Source organism: Echinops telfairi, unplaced genomic scaffold (assembly GCF_000313985.2).
Source record: "Echinops telfairi isolate 266 unplaced genomic scaffold, ASM31398v2 ScPeMD7_2291;HRSCAF=2852, whole genome shotgun sequence".
In the NCBI taxonomy this organism is placed as follows: Eukaryota; Metazoa; Chordata; class Mammalia; order Afrosoricida; family Tenrecidae; genus Echinops; species Echinops telfairi.
The window spans coordinates 48,212,052-48,229,191 of record NW_022106189.1 but is presented as its reverse complement, the minus strand read 5'-3'; the positions used below and the strand labels follow the sequence as shown (position 1 = coordinate 48,229,191).

The 17,140-nt window shown below is 60.4% G+C and overlaps 3 protein-coding genes across 8 annotated transcripts in view; 2 read left to right on the top strand and 1 right to left on the bottom strand.

Annotated features, from left to right (window-relative positions):
* The first annotated feature begins 199 nt into the window (after positions 1-199).
* Positions 200-9,871, top strand: VPS9D1 (VPS9 domain containing 1). Of its 4 annotated transcripts, none has more exons than XM_045293574.1 (15): positions 200-703; positions 2,332-2,407; positions 3,137-3,226; positions 3,347-3,509; positions 4,934-5,045; positions 5,123-5,185; positions 5,475-5,527; positions 6,143-6,227; positions 6,317-6,402; positions 6,692-7,146; positions 7,633-7,762; positions 7,957-8,165; positions 8,456-8,540; positions 8,862-8,966; positions 9,129-9,871. In XM_045293574.1, exons 1-15 carry the CDS (start codon positions 371-373, stop codon positions 9,220-9,222), a joined length of 2,139 nt encoding a protein of 712 aa, XP_045149509.1. In that variant the 5' UTR covers positions 200-370; the 3' UTR covers positions 9,223-9,871. The 4 variants fall into 4 exon arrangements, with proteins under 4 accessions (XP_045149509.1, XP_045149508.1, XP_045149510.1 ...); XM_045293573.1 differs by having other exon boundaries at positions 202-703; positions 3,134-3,226; XM_045293575.1 differs by lacking the exon at positions 200-703 and adding an exon at positions 866-1,019.
* A 1,080-nt stretch (positions 9,872-10,951) lies between these two features.
* SPATA2L (spermatogenesis associated 2 like) lies at positions 10,952-13,831 on the top strand. The gene is made up of 2 exons (XM_004704727.2): positions 10,952-11,673; positions 12,378-13,831. Exons 1-2 carry the CDS (start codon positions 11,371-11,373, stop codon positions 13,185-13,187), a joined length of 1,113 nt encoding a protein of 370 aa, XP_004704784.1. The 5' UTR covers positions 10,952-11,370; the 3' UTR covers positions 13,188-13,831.
* The window catches only part of CDK10 (cyclin dependent kinase 10), a 7,048-nt gene continuing 3,739 nt past the window's right edge, over positions 13,832-17,140 (bottom strand). Inside the window, exons 4-13 of one of the 3 annotated variants that reach the window (XM_004704497.2) lie at positions 17,010-17,112; positions 16,754-16,835; positions 16,358-16,425; positions 15,953-16,005; positions 15,773-15,842; positions 15,264-15,323; positions 14,946-15,069; positions 14,723-14,862; positions 14,455-14,507; positions 13,832-14,296 (exon numbers count right to left, since the gene is read on the bottom strand). In XM_004704497.2, coding sequence (XP_004704554.1) covers positions 14,181-14,296; positions 14,455-14,507; positions 14,723-14,862; positions 14,946-15,069; positions 15,264-15,323; positions 15,773-15,842; positions 15,953-16,005; positions 16,358-16,425; positions 16,754-16,835; positions 17,010-17,112 — 869 coding nt within the window. In that variant the 3' untranslated portion in view covers positions 13,832-14,180. The remainder of the gene's footprint in view (positions 14,297-14,454; positions 14,508-14,722; positions 14,863-14,945; positions 15,070-15,263; positions 15,324-15,772; positions 15,843-15,952; positions 16,006-16,357; positions 16,426-16,753; positions 16,836-17,009; positions 17,113-17,140) is intronic. The other 2 variants (XM_045293563.1, XM_045293564.1) reach the window with 2 other exon arrangements.

Here is a 17,140-nt window from a genome sequence, read left to right as displayed (position 1 = left end):
GCCTCGGCCCGCTGGCCTGCTCGGTGCCCCTCGGCTCCGCTCGACTCTGCTCGGCTAGACTCGGTGTCCCTCGGCTCCGTTCGGCCCCGCTCGGCCCTTCAGCACGTGCGTCTCGGCTCCGCTGGACGCCGCTCGGCTAGGGTCGGCTCCGTTCGGCTTTGCTCGGCCACACTCGGGGAAGTTCGGCTTATTAGTGGAGGAGCAAGCTGGCGGAGCTCGCGCGGACTGGAGCAAAGCCCGCGAGCCTGTGCGATCCTGGAGGCCCCCCGTTGCCACTCGGAACGCTCCCCACTCCACCTGACGGGGAAACAGGGCGCTCCACGAAGGCCTAAAGCGCTGACCTAGGGCCAGGCGCAGTGCTGAGCCCTTGATGTCCGGCAGCTCATCGAGGCTCTTCACAAACCCGTCAGGGAGAGCAGACCCGCCGGTAGCACGTTTCACGGGAGGACGCCATGGCCACGCACGGAGTTCCCTCTCGATACCGGAAGTCTTTTCAGAGTATTTACATAGTTGGCCATGTAGCATGAAGTACAAACTCCTCTGGTGTGTCTTTGCAATTTTTTATTCAAGTATACACAGAGAATTACGGATCACAAGTGCAATTCTCGGGTTCTCAAGAGTTCAGAGTTCCGGACGTGGAGCGAGGGCTCTGGTGCTCTTCATTACTAATCCTCTTTTTCAGATGGGGAGACCCGGGCTGCAGGTGAGGGTGCTGGTGTCCGGTCCCGAGCTGCCGCTGCCGCCGCCGCCCCACGGTGACGAGCTCGGGCGACAGAGGGGGTGCACCGGAAGTGTTCCCAGCGGGCCCCGCCCCTTCCGGCTGTCCGATGTTCCGTCGCTCCAGTGCCGGCACACGTAGCGTTCCGGTGTCGGCTGCCCGCCCCGCCCCTCAGCCGCCACCGCCTCCCCAGCCCAGCGCCATGGCAGCTGCGGCCGGGGACGGCGCCGTGAAGCCGCTGCAGAGCGCTATGAAGCTGGCCAATGGGGCCATTGAGCTGGACACCGGCAACCGACCCCGGGTGAGGGGGGCTCCGGAGCCCGGCCGGGGAGAGTGCCGGGGCGGGAGCGGCGGCGACCGTGAGGGATACGACCTGCCGCCAGCCGGGTGGACGGGGATGGGACCGGCCAAGCGGCGTGGGTCACGCTCGGCCGGGGGCTTCGGCACTTGGGGCGCCCACGCCCATGCGACAGGAAGGAAGCTGGGCCCCGCTGGCCCTAGGCCCCGCTGTGCTGTGCCATGCTGTGTGACCTTGGACAGCTCACGGCCCTCTCAGGCCTTTGGTTCCTGTCTCTCCTCAGAGTCTGGGGATCAGAGCTGAGGTCAACTTCACAGAAGGGAACTCAGCAGTGTCTGTGAACTAAGCCTTCGCAACTCCGTATGCGTGCACCCTTTTCTGGGCCGAATCCAGAGATCAACTACCAGGGCTTGCTGGGAAGAAAAAGCAGAGGGTGGGCAGGGTGACTTGTTCTTAGGGTGGGGACCTAGTAGACAGTGGCTAGGCCACAACACACACCCAGGGAGGAGAGGAGGCTTCGTGCCCAAGAAAAGCATCCTGGTTTCTAAATCCTGCCGCTTCTGTTGCTGTGTTCTAGGACAGCAGGTGCCCCACAAGTCAAAACAGCCTCGATGGGGGGAAAGAAGGCATGAGAAGATCATACAGTGGTTTTTAGTACTCTCTGCATGAAGTTCTGACTCCTGTGTGCCTGGGTAGAACTCACCCTGAGTATCAGGAAAGGGATTTCCAAGAAACCTGTGGTAGGACCAAAATCCAAACTCATCGCCATCTAGTCGATTCCGACTCGGAACAACCCTGTAAGACAGAGTAGAAGTGCCCATGTGGGTTTCTGAGAGACTAACTCTTTATGGGAATAGGAAGCCTCATCTTTCTCCCATAAAGCAGTTGTTGGTTTCCAACTGCTGGACTTAACCCCAGGCAAAACTACTATCAAAAATTCACAACATCATCTTCCTCTCTTTTAACATATTTTTCTTAAAATACGTTTTCTTTAAGCTGATGAGAGAATAGCCCCTGAGCCAGGACATAAGCTTCAGAGAGAGTGAAAAGTGAGAGCCCTACTTGGTCAGAAACACTCAGAGGCTCTGCCTTCCTGGCGCCAGCTCTCACTGCCTCTCTGCAGACTTGTAGAAAGAAGTGTTCTGATGTTCTTAGCAGATGCTCACGTCTTTCCCTCCCGAGAAGTCATGGAGACCCAGAACTAAGCGGCTGTGCGATTACCAGCCAGCCACTCCCAGGGTTGCATTTTCCTGGAAGGGCAGCAGGTAAGCACGGTGGAGCCACTCAACCTGCCACTTCTCTTCCCTGGGCACAGGAGGCATATATGGAATACCTGAGGAGCATTCACTACATCTCCCAGGTGCTGCTGGAAGAAGTGGAAATGCCTAAAGGTACAGTTCTCTTGGCTCCTGGCTGTTCCAGCCTAACCAAGGGTCATTAACCCTCAGCAAGTCCCAGGCTTGAGCATCTCCTGGCTGCTACAGCATGAGGCAGGCTCTAAGGGGATGGGCGTTGTGGGCCAGAGGATGAGTGGGGTGGGGCATGATGGGGGTAGTCGGGCACAAAAGCACTCTGGAGGAGGTGACACTGAAGCCACGGAGGATGGGAGCAAACTGTGCCAGGGTCGGAGATTGCATTCCCACAAGGGGGCAGATAAGGCCCCGAGTTGGGAATGGGTGGCGTGGTCATGGGAGGCAGGTGGAAGGGAAGCAGGGACAGCCCAATGCACAGGTTGTGCAGAGCACTGTGGACCTTGGAGTCAGTGTGATGCAAGGGAAAGGCCGAGAAGTGCTGGGAGCAGGAGGTGGGAAGGCACGGCTCATCGCTATTCGTGAGATGTCACAAAAGCTGCACGGCCCATCCCATGCAGGGCGGGGGTCGTCTCAGGTGAAGCCCTAGGTGAGGAGTAAGACAAGACCCTATTTAGGTAGAGGACGCCATGGGCCCACATAGCCATGTGGGAAAGAGCCAGTCAGATGCTGGACTGGCCAGACCCAGAATCTGCGTCAGAATCAAGGTAGATCCAGCAGCTTCCCTCTGCTGGGTTTTCCCTCCCATAGGAATCTGATGAGAAATCTCACTGAAGGGAACGGCCTCTTTGTCTCTTGTTCCCCCAGAAGATGGGGAAACCGTGGCCCCTGACACCTCAAAAATGCTGAAGCTGGCCGAGCAGTGTTTGGAGAGGGCCCAGTCGACCGCTGCCAAACTGGGTGGGTCTCCAGCAGGAGGAAGTGTCCCAGGCAGCCCCAAATCTGTACCCCCACCCCACCCCCCGCCCCCTGTAGAATGTGGAATTACCCGCCTGACCTCTGGCCATGTGTGGCTTACAGGGAAGCCATGCCTGAAGCCAGCCAACCCTGTGACTGCCACAGCGCCCTCTCCCACCAGCCGACACCGCCGAGTGTGCTCAGATGAAGGCGGGAAGCTCTCCCCTTTTCTGCCCCCTGAGATCTTCCAGAAACTTCAGGTGGTGGAGTCCCCACACTCTAAGAAGTAAGAGGGGGCAAAACGGGGTGCGGACTGAGCCTGAGTATTGGGGTTGGAGGCCAGGCAGTAGCAGCTAGCCATGGTAAATGTAGCCAAACAAGGTCCCTGAATGGGAAAACCCTTGTGCCTGCAGAAACAACGGCAAGCCACCATCTTGGTTCATAAGAGTGGGTGACAGCCACCAGGAGACAAGAAACTGTGAGGGCCTGACAGCAAAAACGGGCTTGTGAAGGCTTCAGGCACTGACACAGTCAGATGCAGATTATAGAACAATCACCTTCCCTATCTCTAGAGAAAAATAAGAAACTGTAAAATCTAGAATGAGAAAAATATATTCAATATGACCCAGGAAGTCAAGAATCAAGTAAGACTTCCAGAAATAAAAAAATGCAACTGAAGTTTCCTTTAAAGGTGGAAATAATAATTTTTTAAAACTACCATATATACGCATGTATAAGCTGAGTTTTTCATAACATTTTTAATGCAGTTTTTGTGGTAAAAGTTAGGTACCTAAGTTGATATTCGGGTCAGCTTATACTTGAGTATATATGGTATATTTTCTAGTAGAAATCTAAAAAAAACAATCTGAGTGGAAAAGTTGGCAATGCAGACACAGCTGTAGAGAGGATAATGACTTGGACAAGAAGTCACAGGCACCTGGCATGCTTCATGAAAGGGAAAACCAAGCATCGAAATATGAAAGAGGCATAAAGGCTTTAACATACATGTACCAGTGTTCCAAAAGAAGAAAAGAAACAAAAATAGCAGTCATTATTTTGAAGAGATAATGGTGAACAATTTTCTAGAATTCCTGGAGGAAACCAAGACATGAAAGCAGCCCAGTGAATCTCAAGTGGGACAAACGGGGAGGACCTGCTCCTCCGGGCCTTGATCTAGCCAGACCTCTGGGCTTGCCAGAAGGTGCCACCAGCCCCTCAGTCACCTCATCTCCGCATGGGTTGCAGCTGGTCTGTAGGCCCAAGAATTCCATTCCAGGAAAGAATTTCCATCCCAGTCTTGATTCCCCTGCTTCTACCCTCAGCCTCCGAGAGCAGAAAGGCACACACAGCGCTGGATGCTTCCTGGGGAGTGCCTGTTGGTCACAGACACCAAGTACACATGGTTCTGCCCTTCACAGGTTACAGACTCAGAGAGCTGCTGGCCCACACAGTGCCTTAAAAGAGTTCCGTTTCAGCTGCCAAACATGTATAACCAGTTTTGCATACAAGTCCAAACTTCCGGTTCCTTTGGAAAAGTTGGAAGTCCCTGTAACTTCGGTCCTCCCACCCCTGGCTGCTCCGCCCCTTCATATTGCCTGCCCGGGCCCTCCCCTCACAGCTGGTTCTCTTCTGGCCTGAGAACCAGATGTGGGTTCCACACGAGGCTCATCAGGGCAGGGAAGCACTCCTGCATTTCTGGGGCTTTTCCAGGGAGTTGACACCCCTGGAGGAGGCCTCGCTTCAAAACCAGAAGCTGAAGGCTGCCTACGAGGCCCGCATGGCCCGTCTGGACCCCAGCCAGGCTGTGCAGAAGACGTCCCTGGTGAGTGAAGCCCAGGGAGGGCCTGGGAGTGAGGACGGGCAGACAGGAGTGGTCTCACACATTGCTTCTCTGGCCAGACCCTGTCCCTGCAGCGGCAGATGATGGAGAACCTGGTGATCGCCAAGGCTCGGGAGGAGACTGTACCCTTTCTTCCTGTCCCTGGGGGAGGGGGAGGCACCCAGACTGCAGCCTTGGGGAGCAGAGCTTCAGAGAGATGGGGCTTCTCTCTCAGGGCCTCTTCCCTCACACCCTTCTTATCTGCTCATGCCTTCCTGGCCTCCACACAGGGGTCCCTCCCCATGAAACCTTCCTGGGAATAGCCACCCCCCCCACAAGTAGGTGCTCATCCCAGCCCCCTGGACCCTGTGGGTGCTCAGGCAGGTGTGCAGATGTGCAGGGCCAACTCAATGGCTCCTTGACTGTGCTCAGCTCCAGAGGAAGATGGAGGAGCGCCGGCTGCGGCTACAGGAGGCAGCTAACAGGTAAGCTCCACCCCTCCTTTCCCAATAACTACGCCCCTGTTCTTACCACCTGCCAGCAGGTGTGCCCACCTCCATATCCCATAGGTGTGCCCCACTCCCCTCTCTCAAGTGTGCCCCACTCTCCTCTTTCAACCTTGTTCCACATCGCTTCCCAATGGGTGCATCCACCCATACTCCCAACAGGTGTGTGCCCATCTTCATACTACTGCGTACCCCTTCCTCATTGCCTCCCAATGTGAGTCCCCGACCCCCATCCCCATACTACTGTGTCCCCCATTGCTCCCCACCTCCCAGTGTGTGTGCCCGTTCCCATCCCCATACTACTGTGTCCCTCATTGTTCACCACCTCCCAATGTAAGTCCACAACCCCCATCACCATACAACCACGACCCCCATTGCTCACCACCTCCCAATGTGAGTTCACGACCCCCATCCCCATACTACTGTGTCCCTCATTGCTCACCACCTCCCAGTGGCTGCTTCCTATCTCTACCTCTCAACAAATGTGCCCCTTACTACCTCCATAACCCCTGTATCCCCAGGGGGCATCCCTGTGCCTGACCCCAGGGTGCTGTGGGGAGGGCTCAGCCCCTGCTAGCGGCTCTTCCCACTCAGGAGGTTCTGCCGGGTGGCCCTGAGCCAGGAGGAGCGGGAGCAGCGGGCACTCTATGCCGCCGTCCTGGAGTATGAACAGGACCATGTGAGTGCACAGCCAGCCGAGCCTGGGTAGCTTCCCCGTACCCTGGGAAGTGTGAGGCCTGTGCACCTGCCCAACCCCCTGTCCTGCAGGACTGGCCGAAGCTCTGGAAGGCCAAACTCAAGAGGAGCCCTGGGGACCTGTCGCTGGTAACCAGCCTAGTCTCCCACCTCCTCAGGTACCAGCCCCACCCCCACTGTGCCCTTGATGATCTTAGGGTTCCTGGGAAAGTCAGAGGAAAGCAGTGACTGCCACCTCAGAGGGAGGGAGGGAGGGAGGGAGGGAGAGACAGGGTGCAATGAGCTGGGGTGGAACCCAGGGTGAGGGGACCCCGAAGCATTCCCAGTTTGCCAGAGTCTGGGAGAGGTGGGTGCTTCAGGTGAGGGTCCCCCATGGACATAGGACGGAGTGTGCGAGCTGGCTCTCCTGCCCGCCGCCCCAGCCTGCAGCCCGCGCCTCCCCCACAGCCTGCCTGACCACCCCGTCTCGCAGCTCCTGCGCAAGCTCCAGGGCACGGTGTATGGAGCACTGTACCCGGTGGTGAGCAGGGCCACACTGGGCGCCACGCCCTCCCCCGGCTGCTGCTCCATGCCCTCGGACAGGAGCCGGCGGCTGCGCACCTCCCAGAGCCTCCACTGTGTGCTGTGTCCCCCGGAACCCATTGCACAACCACCAGATGTGGCCCCTGACAGAGGGGCAGATGACAGCCCGGTGGGGCCTCCTTCACCCCTGGGGGACTCTGCGTCCCGCCTGCGGGACAAGGATGGCTCCTTCGAGGACCTGGAACAGTTCTTGGCCACATCAGAGAGGTGGGGCCTGGGCCCCAGGGGGTGCTCTGAGGCGCAGAACCCCCGAACTAGGAGGGAACCTTTGCACGAGCAGCAGCTGAAGAGCATGGCGAAGGATGTCCACGAAGCCATTGGTGTGGATGGGGGTCACCCAAGGGTCGGGGTCAAGGTAGCAGGGGACCCAGGGATGGGGGTTTCTGACAGCTATCGGGGGTCCCCCACCAGGTGTGAGGCAGTGCCCTCCACACTCTGAGGACATGCTCAAGACCCCTCCCGTAGTCCCAAGGACAGACTCTTTCTGAACAGGCAGCCCCCCACCCACACCTTTCTCAGTAGTGACATAGGGTGGGGGCAGCCGGAGCCAGGCCAAAGGCACCCTCCCCAGATGCCAGCACACAGCCTCAGGAAGAGGGTGGATTTGAAGGTAATGAGAGGGGAGGGTCCAGGCCAAGGACTTCTTCACGACAGAGCCAGCCCAGGGGGAGAGGTCTTGGGCCTGGGAGGAGGGGACCTTCCCTGTAGAGAGGTGGCCATGTGTCTGAGGCCCCACTGCGTCTGGCTGTGTTGGGGTGCCAGGCCCAGGTGCCCCACCGCTGCATCTGCCCCTCTCTGCTCCATAGACAGGCTGCTCTCATTGACCCTGCTCGCCTTCGAGGGCCTGAACACGGCTGTTGCCAAGGACCGCTGCCTGGCGAGGCTGGAGGAGGCCTTCTTCTCCCCGCTCTGGGCCCCTCTGCTGGCCCTGTACAGGTGGGGCCACCCAGTGCAGTCCACGGCTCTCCCTGCAGCTCTGCCCTGTGGCACTCCTGTTTGCAGTGCCACCCTCCTGGGGGCAGGCTGCCTGCTGAGGGGCAGACCAGCTGCTTTCCCAGTCGATGCCCTGCCCTGGCCACTGTGCTCTCCACTGCAGACCAGCGGCAAAGCCCAGCCCCTCTCTGCCCTAGGAGCGTGCACCAAGCCCGGGAGGAGGCCCTAAGCAGGAGCATGGAGCTCTATGGAAACTCAGCCCCCACAGCCCTGGGCATCCCGGCCAAGCTCCTCCCCCAGGTCACTGGGGCTCAGGGCGCAGGTGCCTACCCATACAGCTCTGCAGTGCAGGAGCTGGGCCTGCTGGTCCTGGAGAGCTGCCCCCAGAAGAAGCTGGAGTGTATCGGTGAGGGCGGGCTCTCCCTCGGGACTGGGCCCAGCTCTCCGAGCTGCATACCCCTCATGCTGCCAAATGGGTATCCCTTCCCCCAGATTGGACAAGGGCTGTGTGAAAGGTGTTCCCAGGCAGGTCCCCAGCCCTGCACACTGCCCTCTGGCCCAGAGAAGGCTTTGTATGTGGAGGGTCAGGGCCTTGGGTCTCGTTTAGCCCTCATGGCCCTGCTGGGCACCTGCCCTAGCTCCCCACCCCACCCCCAGCCCGCCCCACACTGTTCTCAGGAAGCCTGTCTGCTGCAGTGCGAGCCCTTCGGCTCATCTGCGCCTGTGCCGAGGACTGCTGCCGTGCCCAGGAGGCCAGGGCCCCGCCAGCTGCTGCCGCCATGTGAGTGAGGGGTGGAGGCCTGGGCTCCCACAGAGCCACTGTGTCCTCTGGGGTCAGAGCCTTTCAGTTCAGACCCTCTAGTGAATCCAGGGATATGCAGGCTCTCCGATCCTCAGGGTGGGGTTAGGGGGTGGGTGGAATAAAAGACCCGAGGTCTCCCACCCTCCTGCCAGTGGCAGGAGCCATGGGCACCTACCCTCAGGGGTCTAACCCTGACCCCAGCCTCATCCCTGGGCATACTATGAGGGTCCCTGGAGCCGCAGACACAGGCACTGGAGGGGGCTCCCCAGGACCCTCAGGCAGCTGTGCCTGTGCTGGCAGTGGTGCCGATGACCTGCTGCCTATCCTGTCCTTCGTGGTGCTGAAGAGTGGCCTCCCCCAGCTGGTGTCTGAGTGCGCCGCCCTAGAGGAGTTCATCCATGAAGGGTAGGCGCTCAGGGCTTGCACAGCGACAGCACCCTCTGCCCAGCATCTGCGGGGGGTGGGGTGGGGGTGCAGGCATTGCTCTGTGCCCTCCTCAGGGACAGAGGCTTGCTGAGGTGGTGGCTCTGCTCCATGAGCACCTACCCCACCCCCACCCTATTCCAGGTACCTGATTGGAGAGGAGGGTTATTGCCTGACCTCACTGCAGAGCGCCCTGAGCTATGTGGAGCTCCTACCCCAGAGGGCCCTAGACAAGTAACCAGGGGTCCCCCCCACCTGAGCTTCTTGCTTTCACTGTGGACATGCTTCCAGGCACTCTCCGTGCTGATGCAGGCGGGATGGGCAACTGTGGAGGCTGTGCCCCCAGCCCTTCCCTCGCCCACCACCTGCCTCCAGGCTTCACCCACGAGGGTATGGGGACCCCTAACAGCTCCCAGGAGCTGTGCCCTTCTCTCCTGCCTGGCTCTGAGATATCATGACTAGAGCCTGCAGCACCAAGGGGCCCCTGCCCCCACAGTGAACTTTGGGCCCAGCACAGGCCAGCTGGAGAAGTCCCGGAGCAGTTTGAACGGCTGGGCATCAGGGCAGAGGAGGGCGCTCCTGCCCGGCCGTGTGTCACCGCTGCCCTGAGCCAAGAACCAGAGCCTGTGGAGCCGCTCCGAGCTTAGGACTGGGTGGTTTATTTATTGGACACTGACTACTCTTCCCCTGCTCCTGCCCACTCCCCACCCCGCCCCCGGGGACACCTGAGCCCACGGGCATCCCATTGACTCAACATACAAACCTCACCTGGGCCCATGTCAGATGGAGGGTTCTCGATGCCCTACCCAGTGCTACCTGCTCCATAGGGCTGGGCAGGGGAACAGGGACCTGGCCAAGCAAAAAATAAAGAGTGACTGCTGTTGTCACCCTGCCTAGCTCATTCTTCCCAACCCTGCACTTCAGGTGAGTCAGGCAAGAAGGCACAGCCACCCTCCCTGCTGACTGGGAGGCAGAATGGTGGATGAGGGGCTAAGGGGAGCATGAGCCTCCTGGGAGACTGGGCCTCACCACACCCTGGTCCTTAGTGGGCTATCAGGCATGAGGCTGAAGTTCCAGGTCTTCACTGAGCAGGACTGAGAGACCAGAGCACTGGCCCAGAAGGGCTCTCAGGAACGATTCCCCTCCCAGTGGAGAAACAGGCTTGGGGAGCCTGGATGTGGCCTCAGCCTTTGCCTGCTGGCCACCCTTGTGCTGGAACAGTGATGGCTTGGGGTTAGCTTCAGAGGAGAGGCTCCTTGGAGGGTAGCCTTACCACGGCCTCATGGGTGTTGGCATCTGGGCACCGAGGCCCTCCAGGGGGTGGGCTGCTGTGGCAGGATACTAAAGGTGCTAGACCCCCAGAACTGGGTGATGGGGACAGTGTTTGGTCTCCTCAGGGAGAGGGGCAGCAAACACTGGCTCTCTACAGCTTATAACCCACATACCGACCTTAGTTGAGGCAGAACCTCGGCCAGGCCAACCTGGTGGGCGGTAGGAGTGGCTTGGGGGGGGGGGGTGTGACCAGCCCCTGACCCTACACGGGCCAGCTATTCCTGGCAAGAGTCTCCCATGGCAAGGGTGCGCCGAGCCAGGGGCCCTTCCCCAATGCTCCACCTGACAGGTTGGCGTTGCCCTTCCCGCACCCCCATCCCCACATCCCCCGTAGCTGCCGGATCCCGAGTATGCGGCCCACAGCTCCTTGGGCAGCTGGCTGCTTCTGCTTCTTGAGCCTCCCCTTCTCCAGCCAATCTCCCTCCAGGCCCCACCGACCCTGGGACAGCGGAGGGCGACGAAGGCCACAGGCTCAGGTAGCAGGTGCTCAGTGGGGTGGGGCTCCTGCACGCCACCTCGGGGTTCGCCCCGAGGCCCTGCCCTCCAGTCGGCTCCGCCTAGACAGTGCGGCCAAGGGGCGGTCGCTGGCTCAGGCCACGCCCCTCTCGCGTCACTTAGTAGGCGGAGCCAGCGCCTGGTGGAAGAGCGCTGAGGCGGAGCGGCTACAGCTGTTCCCGGCCGCTAGGGACTAGCAGGGACGTTTCTGGCTTGTGGGCCTCACAGAATGGTCGGGTGGGCTCTGGGCTGTGGTCCAGGAGGGCTCAGTTGAGGTCCCGAGCCTTCTGAGGGGCGCTGCACATACAGAGGTGGGGCGCTCAACTTGCAGGAGAGGAGTCTCCAACCTGGGGAGGCTGTGGGTCCTAGGGGTCGCTCGGCCGCGGGACCGGGTGTGAGGCGCTGGCGCCGCCTCCGCCCCTTTACCCGTAGGTCCGTGGGGCGGGCACTCCAAGCACCGGAGCGCTGTAGATGCCCGGCGGGGTGCCACCGCTGGAGAGTTGAGGAGGGGCTCGGCTGACGGTGCGGGGTCCGGCCCCCCACGCTCACTGCCCCCAGGATGGGCAGCACGACGCTGTCGGAGGACTACCGCCTCTGCCTGGAGCGCGAGCTGCGGCGCGGGCGCGCGGGCGTGTGCGGAGACCCCTCGCTGCGCGCCGTGCTCTGGCAGATCCTGGTGGAGGACTTCGACCTGCACGGGGCGCTCCAGGACGACGCGCTGGCGCTGCTCACCGACGGCCTGTGGGGCCGCGCCGACCTGGCGCCCGCACTGCGCGGCCTGGCCCGCGCCTTCGAGCTGCTCGAGCTGGCCGCCGTGCACCTGTACCTGCTGCCCTGGAGAAAGGAGTTCACCACCATCAAGGTAGGGGCGTCCCTCATGCGTCCAGGGACCAGCGTGGAGTGTGTTAGGGCAGCACCCTACCGAGGCCCTGAGCTCGTGGTGGATGGAGGAGGGCTGGCCTAGAGGGAACCCCAGTTGTCACACGTTCCCTGGAAAGGCACAGGGGAGGAGATTGAGGTCACTCCGATCGATCCGTCTCCCAGAGCCCCGTTGACGGGGGAGGAGACTGAGGTGGCAGGGAAACACCAGGTGGGGGAGCACCTCCAGCGAAAAGACTAGGAGCCAGGGGGAGATGCCCACCTGCTGGCGGCTAGAGGGGGCAGGGTGACCCTGAGCTAATTCCGAAGAGTAGGGCGGATGATGTCACCGAGCACGTGGGCGAGGTACACCTCCGCTGGTTGCCTTGGCAGCGGCACCCTCTCTCAGGAGGTGAGAGTTGGAGCCTGCCGGCTCCACACTGACACCTGCCAGCCCCAGGTTCTAAGACTTAACTCATTCATACTGGAGCAGCCCAACTGTGCCAGCTCCCACCTTAGGCAGGCACTGAGGTCCGGAATGGAGATGCCTGCCCTGGGGGCAATGACCAGAGGCATTCGTGAGGCGGACCCTGTAGAGCTCCTGGCCCTTTCCCTCCCTGCTACAGGGCTTTGGGCCTGTCATCCTCTGAAATGGGCCTGGCTGGTGAGAAGGGGGGACGCTGCTGGTAACTAGCTCCTCCCTTGCAGACCTTCTCTGGGGGCTACGTGCACGTGTTGAAGGGGGCACTCTCTGAGGACCTTCTCACCAGGAGCTTCCAGAAGATGGGCTACGCTCGCAAAGACAACCACAGCCTCACCGTGACAGCACCAGCCCCTGCCAGGCAGCTAGTGCAGGTGGCCCTGGGCTGCTTCGCACTGCGCCTGGAGTGTGAGATCATGGATGAGGTGCTGGCCCGGCTGGGCACCAGCCTGCTACCGGCTGAAGCCCTGCTGGAGGCTCGGCGAGCCAGTGGAGATGTGGCCTCCTGTGTGGCCTGGCTGCAGCAGAGGTTAGCCCGGCCAGAGGAGCCACCGCCCCTGCCCCCCCGCAGCTCCCTGGCCGCCTTTGGGTGCCCACTGGACCTGTACCGGGACCTGGCTGAGGACGAGATCTCAGAGGAGGAGAGCAGTCTGTATTGCCAAGCGCCACCTCAGCCCATGAAGAGCAGCCCCTTGCCAAGCGCCACCTCAGCCCATGAAGAGCAGGCCTATGAGACACCCCTCTGGGAGCAGAGCGCCCAAGTTTGGGGTATTGGAGGTCCAGCATGGGAAGCCTCGGCCGACAGTCCGCCCTATGGGGCCCTGGAAGAGCAGCCAGAACCACCCCCCTTCTCCTTCCTGACTTTGCGCCAGGAACTGGGCCGGCCAGCTGACTTTGCCAGTCCCGAGGACTTTGCAGGGCACAGCTGCTTGCGGTCTGGTGTGCTACAGCCATCCCTAGGCGAGCCACTGAGGCGCCCATGGCTGTCACGCTCCCGAACAGACACCCTGGATGGTGCCCCTTGGGCCAGACCATAGGCCCCAGCGGCAGTCTCGGAGCTCCAGGAGTTATAGGGGTGGGTGATGGTGCTATCAGGGCGTGGCCTCTGAAGGCCCGGCCTCTGCCCACCCCGGACCACATGAGGGCAGAGGCCTCTCAGGGTGGCCAGGACTGTGGGACCAGCACGCAGCCTGTCCTCAGGGGCCAGCCCTAGGCCTGTGCATGCTGGGCAAAGAGCCCATCTGTCCTAAAAGGGTCCCTGCCCTCCTTTGATGCCTTGTCCCCCAGCTTTGCATGCAAATTCACACCCCACCTTTAGGAATGTATCCTCCCAGATGGGAGACCTAATGCCCTCTGGGCTCTCGCCCCCCTTCCCCCCCCCCCCAGCCTGCTGTCCAGGCGCTCACAGGGAGGGTAGCCATGGCTGAGAGGGACATGAAGCCTCCACACCTGGGCTGGCCCCACGACATTATCCTGACAACCAGGGTGTGGGGTCCCAGGCTGGAGGGGCAGGTGGACATGTAGGTTACAGCTGTGAGCTTCGGCAGTCCCTGTTCCCCTCACCTAGCACTGCACCTTTCCTACCCAGCACCCTCCTCTCCCCTCCCTAATCCTCAGGATGACCCCATGTGGCACACAAATTGCAACCTCAAGGACATTAAACGAGTGACTGCACCCACAATAGATTCTTTATCTGGAGTGGCTTGGGGACAGGAGCTCCCAAGACCGGGCACCCAGTTTCCAGGCACTTTATTCTGTCATGACCAAGACCCTGCCATTCAGCCCTCCACCCCCAGGCAGTCCTGGTGCCTGGGGTCCCAAAAGAAGCTTCCATGGCTGTGGCCCCACAATGCATCCACTCGAATCTTCCACCTGAGGCACACAGCAGCTGTCTCAGTAGAGCTGGGCAGCAGCAGGCTGTCCCAGTGGAGCCACCACACCTCAGGGCTGCAGGCGCTCTGCCTCGTCCAGGGTGAGCTCTGTCTGTCTCCGAGCCCCTCATACTCAAGGTGCTCCTGGTCTGGGGTTCCTCAAGGCCTGGCACGTTTGCTTGGCCCCTCAGTGGCGGTGGCAGTGGCAGTGGTGGCAGGGGTGGCCCGCTTGTTACGGTGGTGGGGGAAGGTGGGCATCAGCTCTGGCTCACAGGCTGTGGGGAGAGGCCTATTCAGTGCCCAGAGACTAGGCACCTACCTGGACCAACCATGAGCTGGGGTCTGCCTGACTGAGCCTCAGGGACAGGGTTCTCCATGAGGCTATGGCCCCAGCACTTGCTAGAGGAAAGGGGTTGGGGCTGGGGGCACTCACGCAGGGGCTTCTCCTTAAAGTAGGAGCTCTCCAGGCAGTCCCCCGCTGTCGCCCTAGGAGCAGACTTGGTGAGAGCTTGTTCCTTTCACACCCCGCCTGCCCCGTCAGCACTTCTTCCCCATTCTCAGCCCCAGAGGAGGTGAGTGGAGACCTTTCACTGTGTCCCGCTGTGTGTCTTCGTCCCCCTCCCCCCAGGAGTGCCAAGGACCACTCGGGGCTGGGCAGAACCCAGCGTGAGGGGTTAGGCAGGGCCAGCCAGGGTCAGCACCTCTTCTTGGGGTCATACATGAAGAGGAAGTTGAGGAGGCGCAATCCAGCCTCAGAGAGCCATGGGAACTTGTGCTTCAGGTTGTTGTAGGGCTGCCTCCTCAGGGTGTACTGGCCAGCCAGGGGCAGCTTTGAGAAGCCCTAGGGGTGGGGAGAGGTAAGAGTGATGGTAGGCCAGGGGCAACTAGACAGAGGATCCCGGATGGCATGTAGAAGGTACCCACCGGCCAGATGTTTTCGCTGGGTGTCCCCAGCAGCTGCACGATGAGGTCAGTCTGGTGGATCTCAGATGAGCCTGGGAGAAGTGGTTTGTGGGCCAGCAACTCAGCCAGAATGCAGCCCACGGCCCTGGGGCAAGGGAATGGGCCTTGCTTAGAGACACACACACATACACTCCACTGACATGCCTACCCAGGGCTGGGGCCACAGCAGCTCCCCAGGCTGTGCCCTCCATGCTAAATCTAGGGTCTCTCTTCTCCCACTTCCCACTAAGCACAGACCTTGGTCTCTAGGTGCCCCCACCCCACGGTCCCACTCCTCACCACATGTCGATACTAGTGGTCTGTGTGAGGGTTCCCAGGAGCAACTCAGGGGCTCGGTACCTGCAGGACAGAAGCCCCCCTCGTGTATGGCTCGGCTCACCTTTATGTCCACCCGCCACCCGGAACTAACTTCTGAGGCATAGCAGCCCTGCCCGACTCCTAGGCCCATCTGCAGAGGGGAGGTAGGTACTCTGGATGGAGGATGGAGTGGGATCCCGGCAACGGCAAAGCCATTCTCTCAGCCCCATCTGACTTTGTTCCTGGAACTGGAATCATCTACGGAAAGTCTCCAGTCTCGCCAAGGCAGCCCCACCTCACGCCTGGTTGGATCATGTAGGTTTGGGAAAGCAGGAAGCTCCCTCCTTGGATGGTTCAGCTGGTCCTGTGCCAGTGTGTCTCTGAAGCTTGGCAACCTCAGAATCTCTTTGGAACTTCAGCCAGCCAGCCTCAAGCTGCCCCTGCACCAGGTACTCCCAGGAGGTGAGGGGCCACACTGATGTGGAACTCACCACAGCGTGACCACCTTGGGGGTCATTGGTTTTACAGGGACACCGTAGGCCCGGGCCAGCCCAAAGTCCGCTGAAATAAAGGGAGAAAGAATTCAGAGACCAGAGCCAGGCACCAGGCTCCCTGAGTCCTTGGGTGACCATCATGGCAGCCCATGAGAACATGTCAGGTACAGCACCGACCTGTCTTCACACAGCCCTTGTCTGTCATGAGCAGGTTGGAGACCTTTAAGTCCCTGTGGGCAAGAAACAGTGAGTGCCTTGTTGAAGTGGGAACCCATAATGCAGTGGCGGTAATGCCCCCTATTTGTCACATTGCAGCCGACAACACTGCCGGGGACAGACAGGTGTCTGAGACACTTTACTGAGGAGACCCTCCAACTCTCCCAGCCCCGCCTCTCCTCAGCCAACTGCCATGCACCACAAGCCGTTCAGGGAGACTGCACTATGGTACTGCTAGACCTCCTCCTTATACGGCAGTAAGAGACCTCCCACTGCAATGTGGCCCCGCCACCCTCCCTAGATCACAGACCCATTTCCCACCCATGCAAATATCCCAACAAGTCCCCGGTGCCCCATTGGGCCCACCTGTGGATGACAAAATTCTTGTGCAGGTACTGGAGGCCCCTGAGCACCTGCAGAGTGATACACTTGACCTGTGGGCCAGAGGTCACCAGTCAGAATGGGCTTAGGGACAACTGTGGCAGTCGCCACAACAGCCTTGGGGGATCCAGGGTCTGTGTCTGGTGGGGCTCAAGCACAGACGGAGGTGTTAGAAGCCCTAGCTCTGGAGCAGGGGGCCTGGAGTGCTCCTGACCACCCACACCTCACTACCTCCAAACCTCACCACACCCACCAAAACTCACCAGCCCCCTAGTGTGATGCCCCTGCACTAGTGTGATGCCCTGCAGTACACAACACGCTGGCACAAGTGTATAGAGGAACTTTCACCATTAGCAAGAGCTAGTAGAGCCCTCTCCTCACCTGGGCCTCTGAGAAGGGCGTCGGCATATTCTCCAGGAGGCTGGCCAGATCCTGTTCACAGTAACCCATCACAAGGAAGATGCTGGAAGAGGAGACATATGCCATTACCAACCACCCTGCCCAACGGGGGCAAAGGGCCTTTCCAAGTCTGAAGGGGCAGGAAGATGAAAGGGAGAGAGCCATCTCAGGGTGCAGGGAAGGGAAGAGGCTGGGGCCCGAAGCTAGAGGGGAGGGGCTGGAGGGGGAGGCTGCGCACCTCTCTAGGTGGTTTCCCACAACCACCTCCTTCAGCTCCACGATGTTGGGGTGGCGGAGGCGCAGGAGCAGTGTGATCTCCCGCAGGCTGCTGATGGGGATCCCTGCGCCGCACACGGGCCGGGGTGAGCA